Genomic DNA, 18,177 nt, shown 5'->3' with positions numbered 1-18,177 from the left:
AGATCCCATTCATAAACAAATGGCCAAGATGTCAGAAATTGAGTTCAGAGTATGGATTGCAAACAAGATTAATAGAAAGGAGGAAAAGTGGGAATTGGAAATTCAAGGAGAAATTCAAAAGTTGTCTCAAGAATTCAAAGAATTTAAAGACAAGATCACCAAAGATTCTGACACATTGAAGCAAGAATTTGCAGTCCTCAAAGATCTTAAAAATACAGTAGAATCCCTCAGTGACAGAGTGGAACAAGCAGAAGAAAGGATTTCAGACACTGAAGACAAAGCTTTTGAATGTTCCCAAACTCTCAAAGAGGAAGAGAAATGGAAAGCAAAAATGGATCATTCTCTCAGAGAGCTCTGGGATAATTTGAAGAAGGCTAATATCCACCTCACCGGAATCCCTGAAAGTGATGAAGTGGCTTTGCAAGGCACAGAGGCTCTTCTCCATGAAATTAGGAAAGAGAATATTCCAGACATGCCAAGAAATTCTGAAATTCAGATAGCAGTTTCAGAACCCCAGCACCACAAAACCTGAAAAACACATCCCCCAGGCACATCACAATTAACTTCACTAAAGTTAATATGAAGGAGAAAATTCTGAAAGCAGCCAGACGTATATTAGAAGGACTGCAGATCTCTCTGATGAAACCGTTCAAGCCAAAAGAGGGTGGTCATCGACTTTTAATCTCCTAAAACAAAAAAAGTTTCAACCCAGGATCCTGTATCCAGCTAAACTGAGTTTCATTTATGATGGAGAAACTAAATACTTTAATGACATTCACATGTTGTAGAAATTTGCCATAACCAAACCAGCCCTTCAGGATACTCTCAGACCTATCCTCCATAATGACAAGCCCAATCCTCTACCACAAAAGTAAACTCACACAGAAACTTTTGATCAAACTCCAACATCCACAGTGGCAAAAGCATTAAAAATATCCACTGCAGGGCGGTGCCTATGGCTCAGTCGGAAAGGCGCCGGCCCCATATACCGAGGGTGGCGGGTTCAAACCCGGCCCCAGCCAAACTGCAAACAAAAAATAGCCAGGCATTGTGGCGGGTGCCTGTAGTCCCAGCTACTCGGGAGGCTGAGGCAAGAGAATCACCTTAAGCCCAGGAGTTGGAGGTTGCTGTGAGCTGTGTGAGGCCATGGCACTCTCCATAAAGTGAGACTCTGTCTCTACCAAAAAAAAAAAAAAAAAAGTCACATAAAAATATCCACTGGACTTTCGAAAAACTCGATACCCAAAATTTTACCAGGCTTATCAATATTCTCCATTAATGTGAATGGCTTAAACTGTCCTCTAAGAAGCACAGGTTGGCTGATTGGATACAAAAACTCAGGCCAGATATTTGCTGCATACAAGAGTCACATCTTACCTTAAAAGATAAATATAGACTCAGGGTGAAAGGATGGTCGTCCATATTTCAGACAAATGGTAACCAAAAAAAGCAGGTGTTGCAATTCTATTTGCAGATACAATAGGCTTTAAACCAACAAAAGTAAGGAAAGATTAAAGAATGGTCAGTTCACATTTGTTAAGGGTAATACTCAATATGATAAGATTTTAATTATTAATATTTATGCACCCAACCAGAATGCACCTCAATTTATAAGAGAAACTCTAAAAGACATGAGCAATTTGATTTCCTCCAGCTCCATAATAGTCGGAGATTTTAACACTCCTTTGGCAGTGTTGGATAGATCCTCCGTAAGAAGCTGAGCAAACAAATTTTAGATTTAAACCCAACCATCCAACATTTGGATTTAACAGACATATACAGAACATTTCACCCCAACAAAACTGAATGCACATCTCATCGGCCCACAGAACATATTCCAAAATCAATATCCCATCTTAGGTCACAAGTCTAACCTCAGTAAATTTAAAGGAATAGAAATTATTCCTTGCATCTTCTCGGACCACCATAGAATAAAAGTCAAACTCGGTAACAACAGGAATCTGCATATTCATACAAAAACATGGAAGTTAAATAACCTTATGTTGAATGACAGCTGGGTCATAGATGAGATTAAGAAGGAAACTGCCAAATTTTTGGAACAAAACAACAATGAAGACACGAATTATCAGAACCTCCGGGATACTGCAAAGGCAATCCTAAGAGGCAAATTTAAGGCACTGCAAGCCTTCCTCAAGAGAACGGAGAGAGAGGAAGTTAACAATTTAATGAGACATCTCAAGCAACTGGAAAAGGAAGAACATTACGACCCCCAAACCAGCAGAAGAAAAGAAATAACCAAAATTAGAGCAGAATTAAATGAAATTGAAAACAAAAGAATTATACAACAGATGAATAAATCAAAAAGTTGGTTTTCTGAAAAGGTCAATAAAATAGATAAACCTTTGGCTAACCTAACCAGGAAAAAAAGAGTAAAATCTCTAATTTCATCAATCAGAAATGACAAAGACGAAATAACAACAGACTCCTCAGACATTCAAAAAATCCTTAATGAATATTACAAGAAACTTTATTCTCAGAAATATGAAAATCTGAAGAAAATTGTCCAATACTTGGAAGCATGTCACATTCCAAGACTTAACCAGAATCAAGTGGAAACGTTGAACAATCCAATGTCAAGTTCTGAAATAGCATCAACCATACAAAATCTCTGTAAAAAGAAAAGCCCGGGACCAGATGGCTTCACGTCAGAATTCTACCAAACCTTTAAAGAGGAACTAGTACCTATATTACTCAACCTGTTCCAAAATACAGGAAAAGAATGAATACTATCCAACACATTCTATGAAGCAAACATCATCCTGATCCCCAAACTAGGAAAAGACCCAACAAGAAAAGAAAATTATAGACCAATATCACTAATGAATATAGATGAAAAAATATTCAACAAGATCCTAACAGAATCCAGCAACATATCAAACAAATTATACATCATGACCAAATTGGTTTTATCACAGGGTCTCAAGGCTGGTTCAATATATGTAAATCTATAAATATAATTCAGCACATAAACAAATTAAAAAACAAAGACCATATAATTCTCTCAATTGATGCAGAAAAAGCTTTTGATAATATCCAGCATCCTTTCATGATCAGAACACTTAAGAAATTTGGTTTAGAAGGGACATTTCTTAAACTGATAAAGGCCATCTACAGCAAACCCACAGCCAATATCCTATTGAATCGAATTAAACTGAAATCATTTCCACTCAGATCAGGAACCAGGCAAGGTTGCCCATTGTCTCTGCTGCTTTTTAACATTGCAATGGAAGTTTTAGCCATCACAATTAGGGAAGAAAAGGCAATCCAGGGTATCCATATAGGGTCAGAAGAGATCAAACTTTCGCTCTTCGCAGATGATATGATCATATATCTAGAAAACACCAGGGATTCTACTACAAAACTCTTAGAAGTGATCAAGGAATACAGCAGCGTCTCAGGTTACAAAATCAACATCCATAAATCGGTAGCCTTTATATATACCAACAATAGTCAAGCTGAAAAAAACAGTCAAGGACTCTATTCCGCTCACAGTAGTACCAAAGAAGATGAAATATTTGGGAGTTTATCTAACAAAGGATGTGAAAGATCTCTATAAAGAGAACTATGAAACTCTAAGAAAAGAAATAGCTTTTCTTTTCTTTTCCATGGTATGGAAAAACATACCACGCTCATGGCTGAGAAGAATCAACATTGTTAAAATGTCCCTACTACCCAAAGCAATATACAATTTTAAGGGAATCCCTATTAAAGCTCTACTGTCATACTTTAAAGATCTTGAAAAAATAATACTTCATTTTATATGGAATCAGAAAAAACCTCGAATAGCCAAGACATTACTCAGAAATAAAAACAAAGCAGGAGGAATCACGCTGCCAGACCTCAGACTATACTATAAATCGATAGTGATCAAAACAGCATGGTACTGGCACAAAAACAGAGAAGTAGATGTCTGGAACAGAACAGAGAACCAAGAGATGAACCCAGCTACTTACCGTTATTTGATCTTTGACAAGCCAATTAAAAACATTCAGTGAGGAAAAGATTCCCTATTTAACAAATGGTGCTGGGTGAACTGGCTGGCAACCTGTAGAAGACTGAAACTGGACCCACACCTTTCACCATTAACTAAGATAGACTCTCACTGGATTAAAGATTTAAACTTAAGACATGAAACTATTAAAATACTAGAAGAGAGTGCAGAGAAAACTCTTGAAGAAATCTGTCTGGGTGAATATTTTATGAAGAAGACCTCCCAGGCAATTGAAGCAGCTTCAGAAATACACTATTGGGATCTGATCAAACTAAAAAGCTTCTGCACAGCCAAGAACACAGTAAGTAAAGAAAGCAGACAGCCCTCAGAATGGGAGAAGATATTTGCAGGTTATGTCTCCAACAAAGGTTTAATAACCAGAGTCCACAGAGAATTCAAACGTATAAGCAAGAAAAGAAGAAGTGATCCCATCGCAGGCTGGGCAAGGGACTTGAAGAGAAACTTCTCTTAAGAAGACAGGCGCACGGCCTACAGACATATGAAAAAATGTTTATCATCCTTAATCATCAGAGAAATGCAAATCAAAACTACTTTGAGATATCACCTAACTTCAGTAAGATTAGCCCATATCACAAAATCCCAAGACCAGAGACATTGGTGTGCATGTGGAGAAAAGGGAACACTTCTACACTGCTGGTGGGAATGCAAATTAATACATTTCTTTTGGAAAGATGTTTGGAGAACATTTAGAGATCTAAAAATAGACCTGCCATTCAATCCTATAATTCCTCTACTAGGTATATACCCAGAAGACCAAAAATCACATTATAAAAAAGATATTTGCACCAGAATGTTTACTGCAGCCAAATTCATAATTGCTAAGTCATGGAAAAAGCCCAAGTGCCCATCGATCCACGAATGGATTGATAAATTGTGGTATATGTACACCATGGAATATTATGCAGCCTTAAAGAAAGATGGAGACTTTACCTCTTTCATGTTTACATGGATGGAGTTGGAACATATTCTTCTTAGTAAAGTATCTCAAGAATGGAAGAAAAAGTATCCAGTGTACTCAGCCCTACTATGAAAATAATTTATGGCTTTCATATGAAAGCTATAACCCTGTATAACCTAAGAATATGGGGAAGCGGGAGAGGGAGGGAAAGGGAGGGAGGAGGGTGGACAGAGGGAGGGTGATTGGTGGGATCACACCTACGGTGCATCTTACAAGGGTACATGTGAAACTTACTAAATGTAGAATATAAATGCCTTAACACAATAACTAAGAAAATGCCAGGAAGGCTATGTTAACCAGTGTGATGAAAATATGTCAAATGGTCTATAAAACCAGTGTATGGTGCCCCATGATTGCATTAATGTACACAGCTATGATTTAATAATAATGAAAAAAAAATTTTTTATCAAATAATGATAATTTTGAAATCATGAAAATCTTCTACTTCATAAAAATAGTCTTCACTATTTGTTTCTTTAGGTCATCTATAACTGCTCTAATTCAAAGTTTTCTGAATAGAGGTCCTATATATCTTTCATTTGACTTATTCCTAAGGATTTTAAATAGCTTTTGTCTAATTAGTAGACAAATGTTCAAAATTTCACATTGCATCCATTCATTTTTGCATAAGGAAATATAAGCCAGTTCATCTTCATTATCCTTAAATAGGCAAAGACCTGTTGCTTTATTTCCTTTTAAGTGATTCGATCTTCATGAGCCTCAGTCCTCTCAAATCACTTATGGAAAACGGAAAACACGGGAATAGAGGTCAGAGTTACAGGTTAAGACAGAAATTTATAGATCGCTATAAATTAATTGTATTAAATTAATGAAAATAGATAAGGACATATGGAGAAGCAGCACAGTTGAAAAGAGAATGAGATTCAAAGATGAAAGCCCTCCAACATTTAGCCATTGGTAAAGAAACCCAGTGAACGATCTATGAACCAAGTGTATGGTGCCCCACGATCATACTAATGTACACAGCTACGGTTTAATAAAAATAAATAAATAAATAAATAAATAAAATAAAATAAAAAAAAGAAACCCAGTGAAAAAACAAGGGGATGATATCCCAAAAACCTGGGTAAGAAAGTGCTTCCAAAAAAGAGGAACTTTTGTTCACTGAATATTTGGGGAATGACTCTTAACAACAGCTCAGTGATAACAAGATCTGAAAACTGACCAATATACTTAGGAACATGGAGGTCAATGTAACCTGGAAGAGAGCGGTGTGTGTGTCTAACAGTAGGGACAAATGAGGACTGCTAATGTGAGAAATTTGGACAGGGTGCCTGGAGGAGGATGGGTAATCAGGATGAAAAGATTTTAATTAGAGGTGAGAAAGGTTAGAACTAATACACGTGTAGAAGTGTAGACAGAAAGCAAGAAAGGAGATAGTCAGGGTTGGTTACTGGAAGGACTGGTGACGTTTCTTTCTGAGTACTCTTACTTCTTCTGAGGGCTTCTGAGTGAAGTCCCGGTTCATTAAATTGCTGTTTCTCTATAAAATGTGGCATTTTTCTAATGGTACCTCCAAGTGTTCCTCTTGATCTTTAGTTTTCAAATACTGGACTATGATGTACATAGGAGTAGTTTTCTTATTTCTCTGGCTTGGTGTTCTTGGAGATCATAAATATGTGAATTTATGTATGTCATAAAATTTAGGGAACCTTCTGAAATTATTTCTTTAGCTTTGCTTTCACCTGCATCTGTCTTCTTCATAAACCTTCTAATACTTTTTAACCTTCTAATACTTCTTAAACCTTCTAAAACCTTCCAATAGATCGATCATGCTCTGATAATGGTTTTCTAAATTTCTAATCTCTGCTCTTCAAACTGTGTAAATTCTATTATTAATCTACCCTGAAGATCTTATAGCTTTGTTAAGATTTTCATTCAGTACAATAATAAAAGTATGCTTAGTATTCCCAATTCTTAATAACTGTTTAACCATCAAGGAGATTAATCCTTGCATTTGTTTACTGAGTCGATTCAAAAATATTTTTGTTATAGGTAATTTAAACTAACTTTCTTTTTGGATACTGAGTCTCACTCAGCCCTGGATAGAGTACAGTAGCATCATAATAGCTCACTACAGCTTCAAACTACTGGGCTCAAGTGATCACCTGCCTCAGGCTCCAGAGTAGCTGAAACTACAGGAGCACACTACCCTGACCAGCCTATTGCTCAGGCTGGTCTCCAAATCCTGACCTGAAGCAATTCTCCCTCTTTGGCCTCCCAGAGTGTGAGCCACTATGCCCAGCCTACTTACATTTATCAGTATATTGATAAGTGTGGTCTGAGCTCCCCTTGATGAAATAGAATGTTTTTGGCTTTTACACGGGGGAGATTTCTTTCCCTCTTAGGGATTGGCATGATCATCTATTGTCACTTGACTCCCATCTATACCGTTTTCCCCTTTTCTCCTCACATTTTTAAATCAAATGATGCCTACTATGTCACACTACATGATATCTATAACATTATACTCACCTTCTTAGATCTATACCTAATCCAAGAAAGTGAAGAGAAAGACTTGTTGCCTTTTATGACCTTGTCTCTCAAGTTGCTCACCATTTCTACTTTATTCTAGTCATCACAAGTTTAAATCATTAAGTCCTGCCCACATTCAAGGTTGAAGAAATTAAATTCCGTCATTTGAAAGGAAAAGTGTCATAGAATCTAAGAACATTTGAAACCACACGGTTGCTTTGTTTAAATTTTATATAAATTATTAAATTATTGGCATTCTTCCAAAAAAAAAAAAAAGAAATACACACTCTGTTTCAAAATCTCCAAAACCTCATCCCCGTATGAGTCTCATCATCTATATCAGGTCCAGGTACAAATGAGGATGCATGGGTGTAATTCCTTAAATACAGCTCCTCAAATATACTTCCTCTCAATCTAAAGATTGTGAATTAAAAAGCCAAGGTATCTGCCCCTCCCACAGCAAATATACAGTAGACCCTTGAGTAACAGGTGCTTCTTCAACTGTGCAGGTCCACTGAGACATGGATTTGTTTGCTACAAAGAGCAAGACCAATTCTTCCTCTTCCTCATCCTCCTCAGCCTCTCCAATGTGAAGACAATGAGGATGAAGACCTTTATGATGATGATCTACTACTGCTTAAGGAATAAAAAGTCTAGTTTCTCTTCCTTATGACTTTCTTAATAACATTTTTCTCTAGTTTACTTAATAGTAAGAACACAGTATGTAATACACATAACATAAAAATTATGAGTGGATTGATTACATTATCAAAGTTTTCCCAAAAAGATAAAAAAGGCTTCCAAAAAAAAGCAGTCCATTAGTTAGGTTTTTGAAGGAGTCAAAAGTTATATGTGGATTTTTCATTGCACAGCGGGTAGCATCTCTAACCCTCGCTTTGGTCAGAGATCTACTGCACAATGATGGGGCAGGCACAAAATAACTGCTAAAGGTAGAAATGATACATTTTAGGGGATTGAGGCAGGGAAGTGGTAAATCTTCTGAGTTTGTGGTGTTATCTTGTTTGAGCAAGGCTTACTTTATACCTTCTCTTTTTTGCTTCTTTTTTATTTGAAGACACCATCCCCTTTAAATTGCCTGCCACATCACCAGAAGGAATTTCCAAGGTTACATGTGTTTCTGCACACTCGTCTAGACCCCGTTGACTCCTAAGTGCTTTAAACTGCGTAAGTCTCTGATGACTCTCTGACCCTGTGCTTCACCTATTTATTTCCCTTCTGCATCAATGAATTCCCCCCATATTCTCCTTTCTTTTACACTCTCTGCCAAGTCACTTCTTGCAAGAGCTCTTGAACAAGTGCCCATGGCCTCAAATTTGCATTTCAACTTGCACTGTTTGCCTTTGTGTAGTTAAGTATGGGCTATGAATGATTTTCTATATTCCAGTTATTGATCTGCAAGCACAATTCATTTAACTCGATTCACTTAAGTATATTGAAATGAGATAAAATATTTCATTTTCTGCTTCAGGTGTCTGCATTTTTATGATGAGGAAAATTGATATTTTACATCCCACAGCTTCAGTTGGCTACAATGTTAAAGGAAAGTACCAAATAAGAGAAGATTACCATGATTCCTCTCTCCTGCAATGTTCTGTGGTTAATTTGTCATTGTTACTAAAGGTCAGGTAGAAGTTCAACTTAGATCTGAATTTTTTTCTAGCAATTATACAAAACAAAAATAAAAAATTTCTGAGACAGAGTCTTACTGTGTTACCCTAGGTAGAGTACCATGCATCATAGCTCATAGCAGCCTCAGACTTTTCAGCTCAAGCGATCCTCTTGCCTCAGTCTCCCAAGTAGCTAGGACTACAAGTACCTGACATGACGCCCAGCTAGTTTTTCCATTTATAGTAGAGATGGGATGTCACTTTGCTCAGGCTGGTCTCAAAATCCTGAGCTCAGGCAATCCACCCACCTCAGCCTCCAAGAGTGGGAGGATTATACACATGAGCCACTGGGCCAGACCATACAAAACAAATTTCAAAGAAATAAATCAGTATAGTCCCTGTTATAGCTCCATTGTGAAATGGGAAGGAATAAAAAACATTTTAAAGCATTTTTTTACAGTTAAGAAACATGCTTTTCAAAAGTTTGGATAAGTCTACACAAAACTATATCTGACATCATAAATCAATAACTATAAGGCATACATATTATGCCTATTTTAAAAAGCCATCTTTTTTATATACAAAGGTTTGCTTACTTTTCCATTTTGTTTTACAAATGCTGGTTATGTTCCACTACCCTAAATTCAAAACTCCCTAATGGATCAAGATGGGAAGTTGGAATATATTCATTAAGAAATCCTAGAGCTATTTCACCAGACAGAATTCAGGTGTTTCTGGAAAAAAAATTTTTATTTGAAAAAAAAAAATTTTTTTTAATAAGTCTACTAGCCAGTGAAATTGGTAGGATATTCCATGCCTGGGAGAACATGTTTCTTGTTAAGTTATTGCACAAGAAATACATGAAAAAGTGCTTACCGTTTGTTGCAGTGGAGATCATAAATAGGTGTCTTAAACTGAATGGACTTGACCATCTCCCCAGTACGAAGTGAATATAAATCCACACAACAGTAAGGTGGGCTCGTGCTAAAAGAAGAAAAAAACAGTATTTGATAAAAGGAGAAAGGCTATTAACCTCTACATTTTCTTATTAACATAAGATTCAAATCCCTCATTAATAGGACATCAGTAAATTGTTTCAAACCTTGCCAAAAAGATGATCACAATACAACCCTTATTTTATATCAATTTAGGTTAGGAACACAAATCAGAGAAGAAAGAAATCACTCACCAAATAAATACTATACAAAAGACAAATAATATAATTATGTCAATAAATGCAGAAAAGCATTTGATAAATTTCAGAACCCATTCATGATAACAAATATTCCAAATATTAAGCTTAACAAATATTAAGCTGATGAAGGGGACCAACCTTAAAACTAACAAACAAAAATAAGCAAACATTTATAAAATATGTCTAGATCCCAAAATAAGGAACTAGGCAAGAATATTAATTATCAATACTCTATTCAACATAGTACAGAAAGACTCATGAAGAAGTCAAGAAAAGTAATTACTACAGGAAGAAATAAAGCTATCATTTATGTTGAAAACCTCACTGTATAACTCAATAATAAAAATCTATAAGTAGAAATATATATAATATATGCACACATGCAAATAAACCCACAACAAAAACTATGTGGCTTTACCAAGGTCACTAGATACAAGGTCAATATACAAACATCACCTGTTTTGTAAATTAAGAGCAAATAATTAATGACATTTTAAACAATATATAAAGTGGTATTAAAAAATCAAAAACAGGAAGAGGAGGGGCAAGATGGCCAACTGGATGCAGCCTCCCACATAGGCTCCTGTCCAGAGAGAAGGATAATGTCCAGAGGGTATCCAAATGAGCTGGAGACAGGAAGCCCAACCGAGAGAGAAGAGAGATAACTACAGGTCACCCTTGCTGAGGAAAGCTGCGATTCCAAGACACAATATCCAGGTACAAAACTCAACCGAAAGGAAAAATGCCCGACCCCTCCCCCAAGAAAGCTGCGGATTCTTTTTTCCTTTTCCTTTCACTCTTTGTTTGCTCCTGTGGGATTTCTACAGGCAAGTAGTGAACTGAGGACCTCTTGTCTCAACCCAGGGTGAGAGCAGTAAGAAGTGGGGACTTCTTTCTCCAGAGGGACCCTGCGGTGACTCTGATCATTCTCTTACCAGGCAGAAAAACTGAACTTACATTTTCCCTGCCATTCTGAATTTTTAGTCCACCCTTCTCCGCTAACCAGATAAACCAGATCCCTAACCGCTGAGGGAGGAGGCTCATGAGCAGTGCCCCGCCTCCCAGCCTGCCTGAACGAGTACCCCGCCCCCTGCATGGTCAGTCCCCTGCTCCCTTCCTGCCTCTGCGCCATGCCTGGAGACCTCCGAGGCCGGCGCCACACCCAGCCTGCCCAGAGACCACAGAGGCTGCACTGCGTCCCACCTGCCTAGACTGCAGGGAGTCCACCGAAGCCATGCACCGCTCCCCACCCATCCGGAGACCACTGAAGCTGCGTGCTGTGCCTGCCCTGCCTCTGCACCAGGCCCCTGCCTTACCAGAATCACCAGTGGAATAGTGTTCTTGCTGAAGTCACCGGGAGCTAGATATTGCCAGAATCCATGCAGTGTACCCCACCCTGCTGCCAGATCCGTGTGCAGCATGCTCCTAGAGCTGCTCCTACAGACAGAATTCTCTGGCTTTGGCAGCGGTAGTGGAACTGTGCAGGGGCACTTCCCACAAAGATCCAGCAATAATAGAGTGATGACGCTGGGGTCCAATCTTGGAGAAACACCCCCCCCACCTCTGTGCACTGACAGAGGAAACTAGAAGTCACTCTATAGGGATACTGGTACTGCATAGCAGCAGGGACAAAGGTGCGGTGGCTGAGGGAGATAAGTATTTGCAGGCCTGGTACCCCCAGGATTAAACTGAGCCCAAGTGGAACACTCACCAGTGGAAATTGAACACCCGAGCTAAAACTTCACCAGAGTCACTGATCCACCAAGATAGGACAAGAACCAGTTGAATACAAGACTGAGCCACCTAACCCCATCACACCAAGCAGGTTTCCCCAGCCTCAAACTGTAATACTGTACAGGTCCTTTGCCAAGCTAAAGGAAAAAAAGCTGCAGTCATCAGTCCCAGATCCTTAACAAAGGGCTGGTTAACCACAACTCCAGGAAACCTCAATCCAATCTCACCTTAACAGACCACCTAGCCAAGAGTGAAAAACAATCATGAGGCGGAATCAGCAGAAAAACTCTGGCAACATGAACAATCAGAGTAGATCAACTTCCCCAAGAAACGATAAAGCAGATACAGCACAAGATCCTATTCCCATACAAATGGCTGAGATGACAGAAATCGAGTTCAGAATTTGGATAACAAATAGGATCAACAAAATGGAGGAAATGATGAAAGTAGAATTTAAAGCAGAAATTCAAATGATGTCTCAAGAATTTAAAGAATTTAAAGACAAAATGACCAAAGATTTTGACACATTAAAGCAAGAATTTGCAGCCCTCAAAGATCTAAAAAATAAAGTAGAACCCCTCAGTAACAGAATGGAGCAGGCAGAAGAAAGGATCTCCGATATTGAAGACAAAGCTTTTGAACGCTCCCAAACATTCAAAGAGGAAAAAAAGTGGAGAACAAAAACGGATCATTCTCTCAGAGAGCTCTGGGATAATTCGAAGAGGTCTAATATTCGCCTTATAGGAATACCTGAAAGTGATGAGGTTGCTGCAAAGGATACAGATGCTTTGCTTCAGGAAATAATAAAAGAAAATTTTCCAGACATGCCCAGAGATTCTGAAATTCAGATAGCAGACAGTTTTAGAACACCGACACGACTCAACCTGAATAAAAATTCTCATAGACACATTATAATTAATTTTGCTAAAGTTAATATGAAGGAGAAAATTCTGAAAGCTGTAAGACATAAGAAAACCATTACATACAAGGGGAAGATCCTTAGAATGACTGCAGATCTCTCCAGATCTGAAATCTTTCAAGCTAGAAGAGGGTGGTCATCGACCTTTAATCTCCTTAAACAAAATAAATTTCAACCCAGGATCCTGTATCCGGCTAAACTGAGTTTCATCTATGATGGAGAAATTAAATACTTTAATAACATTCACATGTTGAAGAAATTTGCCATAACTAAACCAGCTCTTCAGGAAATTCTCAGACCTATCCTCATAATGAACAACACAATCCTCCACCACCAAAGTAAAATCACTCAGAAACTTTTGATCAAATTCTAACTTCCATAGTGGCAAACGGATTAAAAATGTCCACTGGACTTTGGAAAAACTTGATACCCAAAACTCTGTCGGGTTTATCATTACTCTCAATTAATATGAATGGCTTAAATTGCCCTCAAAAGAGACACAGGGTGGCTGACTGGTTACAAAAACTCAGGCCAGACATCTGCTGCATTCAAGAATCTCACCTTACCTTAAAAGATAAACATAAACTCAGGGTGAAGGGATGGTCATCTATAATTCAGGCAAATGGAAATAAGAAAAAAGCAGGTATTGAAATTTTATTCGCAGATACAATAGGCTTTAAACCAATCAAAGTAAGAAAAGACAATGATGGTCACTTCTTATTTGTTAAGGGCAACACTCAACATGATGAGATTTCAATTATCAACATCTATGCACACAACCAGAATATGCCTAAGAGAAACTCTAACTGATATGAGCAATTTGATTTCCCCCAGCACCATAGTTATTGGAGACTTTAACACTCCTCTGGCAGTGCTGGATAGATCCTCAAAAAAGAAGCTAAGCAAAGAAACTTAACCATTCAACATTTGCATCTAATAGACATCTATAGAACATTTCATCCTAACAAAACCGAATACACATTCTTCTTATCGGCCCATGGATCATCCTCCAAAACTGATCACATCTTAGGTCACAAGTCTAACCTCAACAAATTTAAAAGAATATAAATCATTCCTTGTATTTTCTTGGACCACCACAGAATAAAAGTTGAACTCATTAACAACAGGAATCTCCACACGCATACAAGAACATGGAAACTAAATAACCTCATGCTGAATGATAGCTGGGTCATAGACAAGATTAAGAAGGAAATTACCAACTTTTTGGAACAAAACAATAATGAAGAAACGAACTATCAGATCTTCTGGGATACAGCAAAGGCAGTCCAGGAAAATTCATAGTGTTGCAAGCCTTCCTCAAGAGAACAGAAAGAGAGGAAGTCAATAACCTAATGGGTCACCTCAAGCAACTGGAAAAGGAAGAACTTTGCAAGCCTAAACCCAGCAGAAGAAAAGAAATAACTAAAATTAGAGCAGAACTTAATGAAATTAAGACAGATCAACCAAAGAGTTGGGTTTTTGAAAAGGTCAATAAAATAGATAAACCATTAGCTAACCTAACCAGAAGTAGAAGAGTAAAATCCCTAATTTCATCAATCAGAAATGATAAAGGCCAAATAACAACGGACTCCTCAGAAATTCAGCAAATCCTTAATGAATACTACATAAAAGTCTACTCTCAGAAGTATGAAAATCTGAAGGAAACAGATCAATACTTGGAAATATGTCACCCTCCCAGACCTAGCCAGAAAGAAGTGGAAATGTTGAACAAGCCTATAACAAGTTCTGAAATAGCATCAACTATAAAAAAAAAAAATCTCCCCAAAAAGAAAAGCCCGGGACCAGATGGCTTCATATCAGAATTCTACCAAACCTTTAAAGAGGAACTAGTACCTATATTACTTAATATTTTCCAAAACATAGAAAAAGAAGGAATACTTCCCAACTCATTCTATGCAGCAAATATCACCCTAATACCCAAACCAGGAAAAGACCCAACAAGAAAAGAAAATTATAGACCAATATCTCTAATGAATATTGATGCAAAAATATTCAATAAGATCCTAGCAAACAGAATCCAACAACACATCAAACAAATTATACACCACAACCAGGTGGGTTTCATCCTAGGGTCCCAAGGATGGTTCAATATACGTAAATCCATAAATATAATACATCACATAAACAAATGAAAAAACAAAGACCATACGATTCTCTCAATTGGTGCAAAAAAAGCTTTTGACAATATTCAGCATCCTTTCTTGATCAGAATGCTTAAGAAAATAGGTATAGAAGGAACATTTCTTCAACTGATAGAGGCCATCTACAGCAAACCCACAGCCAATATCATAGTGAATGAAGTAAAATTGAAAACATTTCCACTCAGATCAGGAACCAGGCAAGGATGCCCACCACCTCCACTGCTTTTTAACATTGTAATGGAAGCCACCGCAATCAGGCAAGAAAAGGCAATCAAGGGGATCCAAATAGGACCAGAGGAGATCAAATTGTCACTCTTCATAGACGATATGATTATATATCTGGAAAACCCCAGGGAATCGACTACAAAACTCCTAGAAGTGATCAAGGAATATAGTAACGTCTCAGGATACAAAATTAACACTCATAAATCTGTAGCCTTTATATACACCAACAATAGTCAAGGGAAAAAAACAATCAAAGATTCTATTCCCTTTACAATAGTGCCAAAGAAGATGAAATATCTGGGAGTGTATCTAAGGACGTGAAAGATCTCTACAAAGAGAACTATGAAACTCTGAGAAAAGAAATAGCTGAAGATGTTAACAAATGGAAAAATATACCATGCTCATGGCTGGGAAGAATCAACATTGTTAAAATGTCTATACTACCTAAAGCAATTTACAGATTTAATGCGATCCCTATTAAAGCACCTCTCTCATATTTTAAAGATCTGGAAAAATTAGTACTTCATTTTATATGGAAACAGAAAAAAACCTCGAATAGCCAAGACATTACTCAGAAATAAAAACAAATTGGGAGGAATCATGTTTCCAGACTTCAGACTTTATTATAAATCGCTAGTGATCAAAACAGCATGCTACTGGCACAAAAACAGAGAGGTAGATGTATGGAACAGAATGAAGACCAAGAGGTGAACCCAGACACTTATCGTCATTTGATTTTTGATAAGCCTATTAAAAATATAAATTGGGAGAAAGATTCCCCATTCAATAAATGGTGCTGGATGAATTAGCTGGCAACTTGTAGAAGACTGAAACTGGACCCACACCTTTCTCCTCTAACAAAAATTGACTTTCACTGGTTAAAGGACTTACACTTGAGAAAATTGGCCTGGGAGAATACTTCATGAAGAAGACACCCCGGGCAATTGAAGCAACATCAAAAATACATTACTGGGATCTGATCAAACTAAAAAGTTTCTGTACTGTCAAGAACACACTAAGTAAAGCAAATAGACAGCCCTCAGAATGGGAGAGGATTTTTGCAAGTTATGCTACCAACAAAGGTCTAATAACCAGAATCCACAGAGAACTCAAACTTATTACTAAGCAAAAAACAAGTGATCCCATTTCACTGTGGGCAAGAGACATGAATAGAAGCTTCTCTGACGAAGACAGGTGCCTGGCCTACAGACACATGAAAAAAATGCTCATCATCCTTAATCATCAGAGAAATGCAAACCAAAACTACTCTGAGATACCATCTAACTCCAGTAAAAGTAGCCCACATCACAAAATCCCAAAACAACAGATGTTGGCGTGGATGTGGAGAAAAGGCAACACTTCTGTGCTGCTAGTGGGAATGCAAGCTAGTACGTTCCTTTTGGAAGGAAGTTTGGAGAACACTCAGGGATCTAAATGTAGACCTGCCGTTTGATCCTACAATTCCTCTACTAGGTGTATACCCAAAGGACCAAAAATCATTTGGCAATAAAGATATTTGCACCATATTGTTCATTGCAGCTCAATTCATAATTGCCAAGTCATGGAAGAAGCCCAAGTACCCACTGACCCGTGAATGGATTAATAAATTGTGGTATATGTACACCATGGAATACTATGCAGCAGTACAAAAAATGGAGACTTTACCTCCTTTATGTTTACATGGATGGAGCTGGAAAATATTCTTCTTAGTAAAGTATCTCAGGATTGGAAAAAAAAGTATCCAATGTACTCAGTACTACTGTGAAACCAATTTATAACTCATACTTGCATATGAAAAATGAAACTCGAGGCGGCGCCTGTGGCTCAGTGAGTAGGGTGCCGGCCCCATATGCCGAGGGTGGCGGGTTCAAACCCAGCCCCAGCCAAACTGCAACAAAAAAATAGCTGGGTGCTGTGGTGGGCACCTGTAGTCCCAGCTACTTGGGAGGCTGAGGCAAGAGAATCGCTTAAGCCCAGGAGTTGGAGGTTGCTGTGAGCTGTGTGAGGCCATGGCACTCTACTCTGTCTCTACAAAAAAAAAAGAAAAATGAAACTCAACTTTAGGCTATGATGAAGGAGGGAAGGGGAGGGGAAGGGATGAGAGCAGGATGGGAGGGACAGTAGGGAATAGTAGGGGGACCACAACTATGGAGCACATTGCAAGTACAAGTTGGTTCTATCATGTGTAGAACACAAATGTCCTAATGTTATAATTGAGTAAATGAGATGAAGCTATGCTGATTAGTATGATGTAAGCACTCCAATTTGTACAAATAATCAACACACTGAAATGGGAAAAAAAAAAAATAAATTCAAGAAGGGGGAGGGGGATTGGTGTGCTCGCACCTGTCAGGAACATTGTAAGGGTTTTTGGCACACCTCCTGGGTGAGGGGCACAACTACGTCTTGGAGTTTACCTAACAAAGAGGAACAATGTAACCTAATCTTTAATCATACGTACCCTCATATTAATCCAAAGTAAAAAAATAATCTTTTTTTCTAATATATATAAAAAAAACAAAAACATTGAATATCTTGGAATAAATCTAAGTAAGGATTTATAATCTATTTGCATAAAAGAATAAAATAGTTTTAATAATAAATTAGTAAATGAAATAAATACTATAAACTGAAAGATTATTTACATTGATAGTTAAAAATCTCATTTAAAAAATCTACCTCATTAACTTCATCAAAAAATGTATATGGAAATGCAAAATATACATGGAAATGTATTCCACGTGATAAAACTTATTGTAAAGGTACAGTAATTAAGGAGCTGTATTCTTGGCACAAGAACATATCAAAAAATTGATGTTTCTACCTT

At 37.6% G+C, this 18,177-nt stretch overlaps 1 protein-coding gene across 9 annotated transcripts in view; it reads right to left on the bottom strand.

The window, feature by feature from the left end:
• BCAS3 (BCAS3 microtubule associated cell migration factor) overlaps positions 1–18,177 on the bottom strand; it is a 657,493-nt gene that overhangs the window by 478,393 nt on the left and 160,923 nt on the right. For all 9 annotated transcript variants that reach the window (XM_053567923.1, XM_053567926.1, XM_053567929.1 and 6 more), the window contains exon 8: positions 9,992–10,099. In XM_053567923.1, coding sequence (XP_053423898.1) covers positions 9,992–10,099 — 108 coding nt within the window. The remainder of the gene's footprint in view (positions 1–9,991; positions 10,100–18,177) is intronic.

Source organism: Nycticebus coucang, chromosome 18 (assembly GCF_027406575.1).
Source record: "Nycticebus coucang isolate mNycCou1 chromosome 18, mNycCou1.pri, whole genome shotgun sequence".
In the NCBI taxonomy this organism is placed as follows: Eukaryota; Metazoa; Chordata; class Mammalia; order Primates; family Lorisidae; genus Nycticebus; species Nycticebus coucang.
Note: the sequence above shows the minus strand (reverse complement) of the source record. Positions and strands in the feature narration are given on the sequence as shown.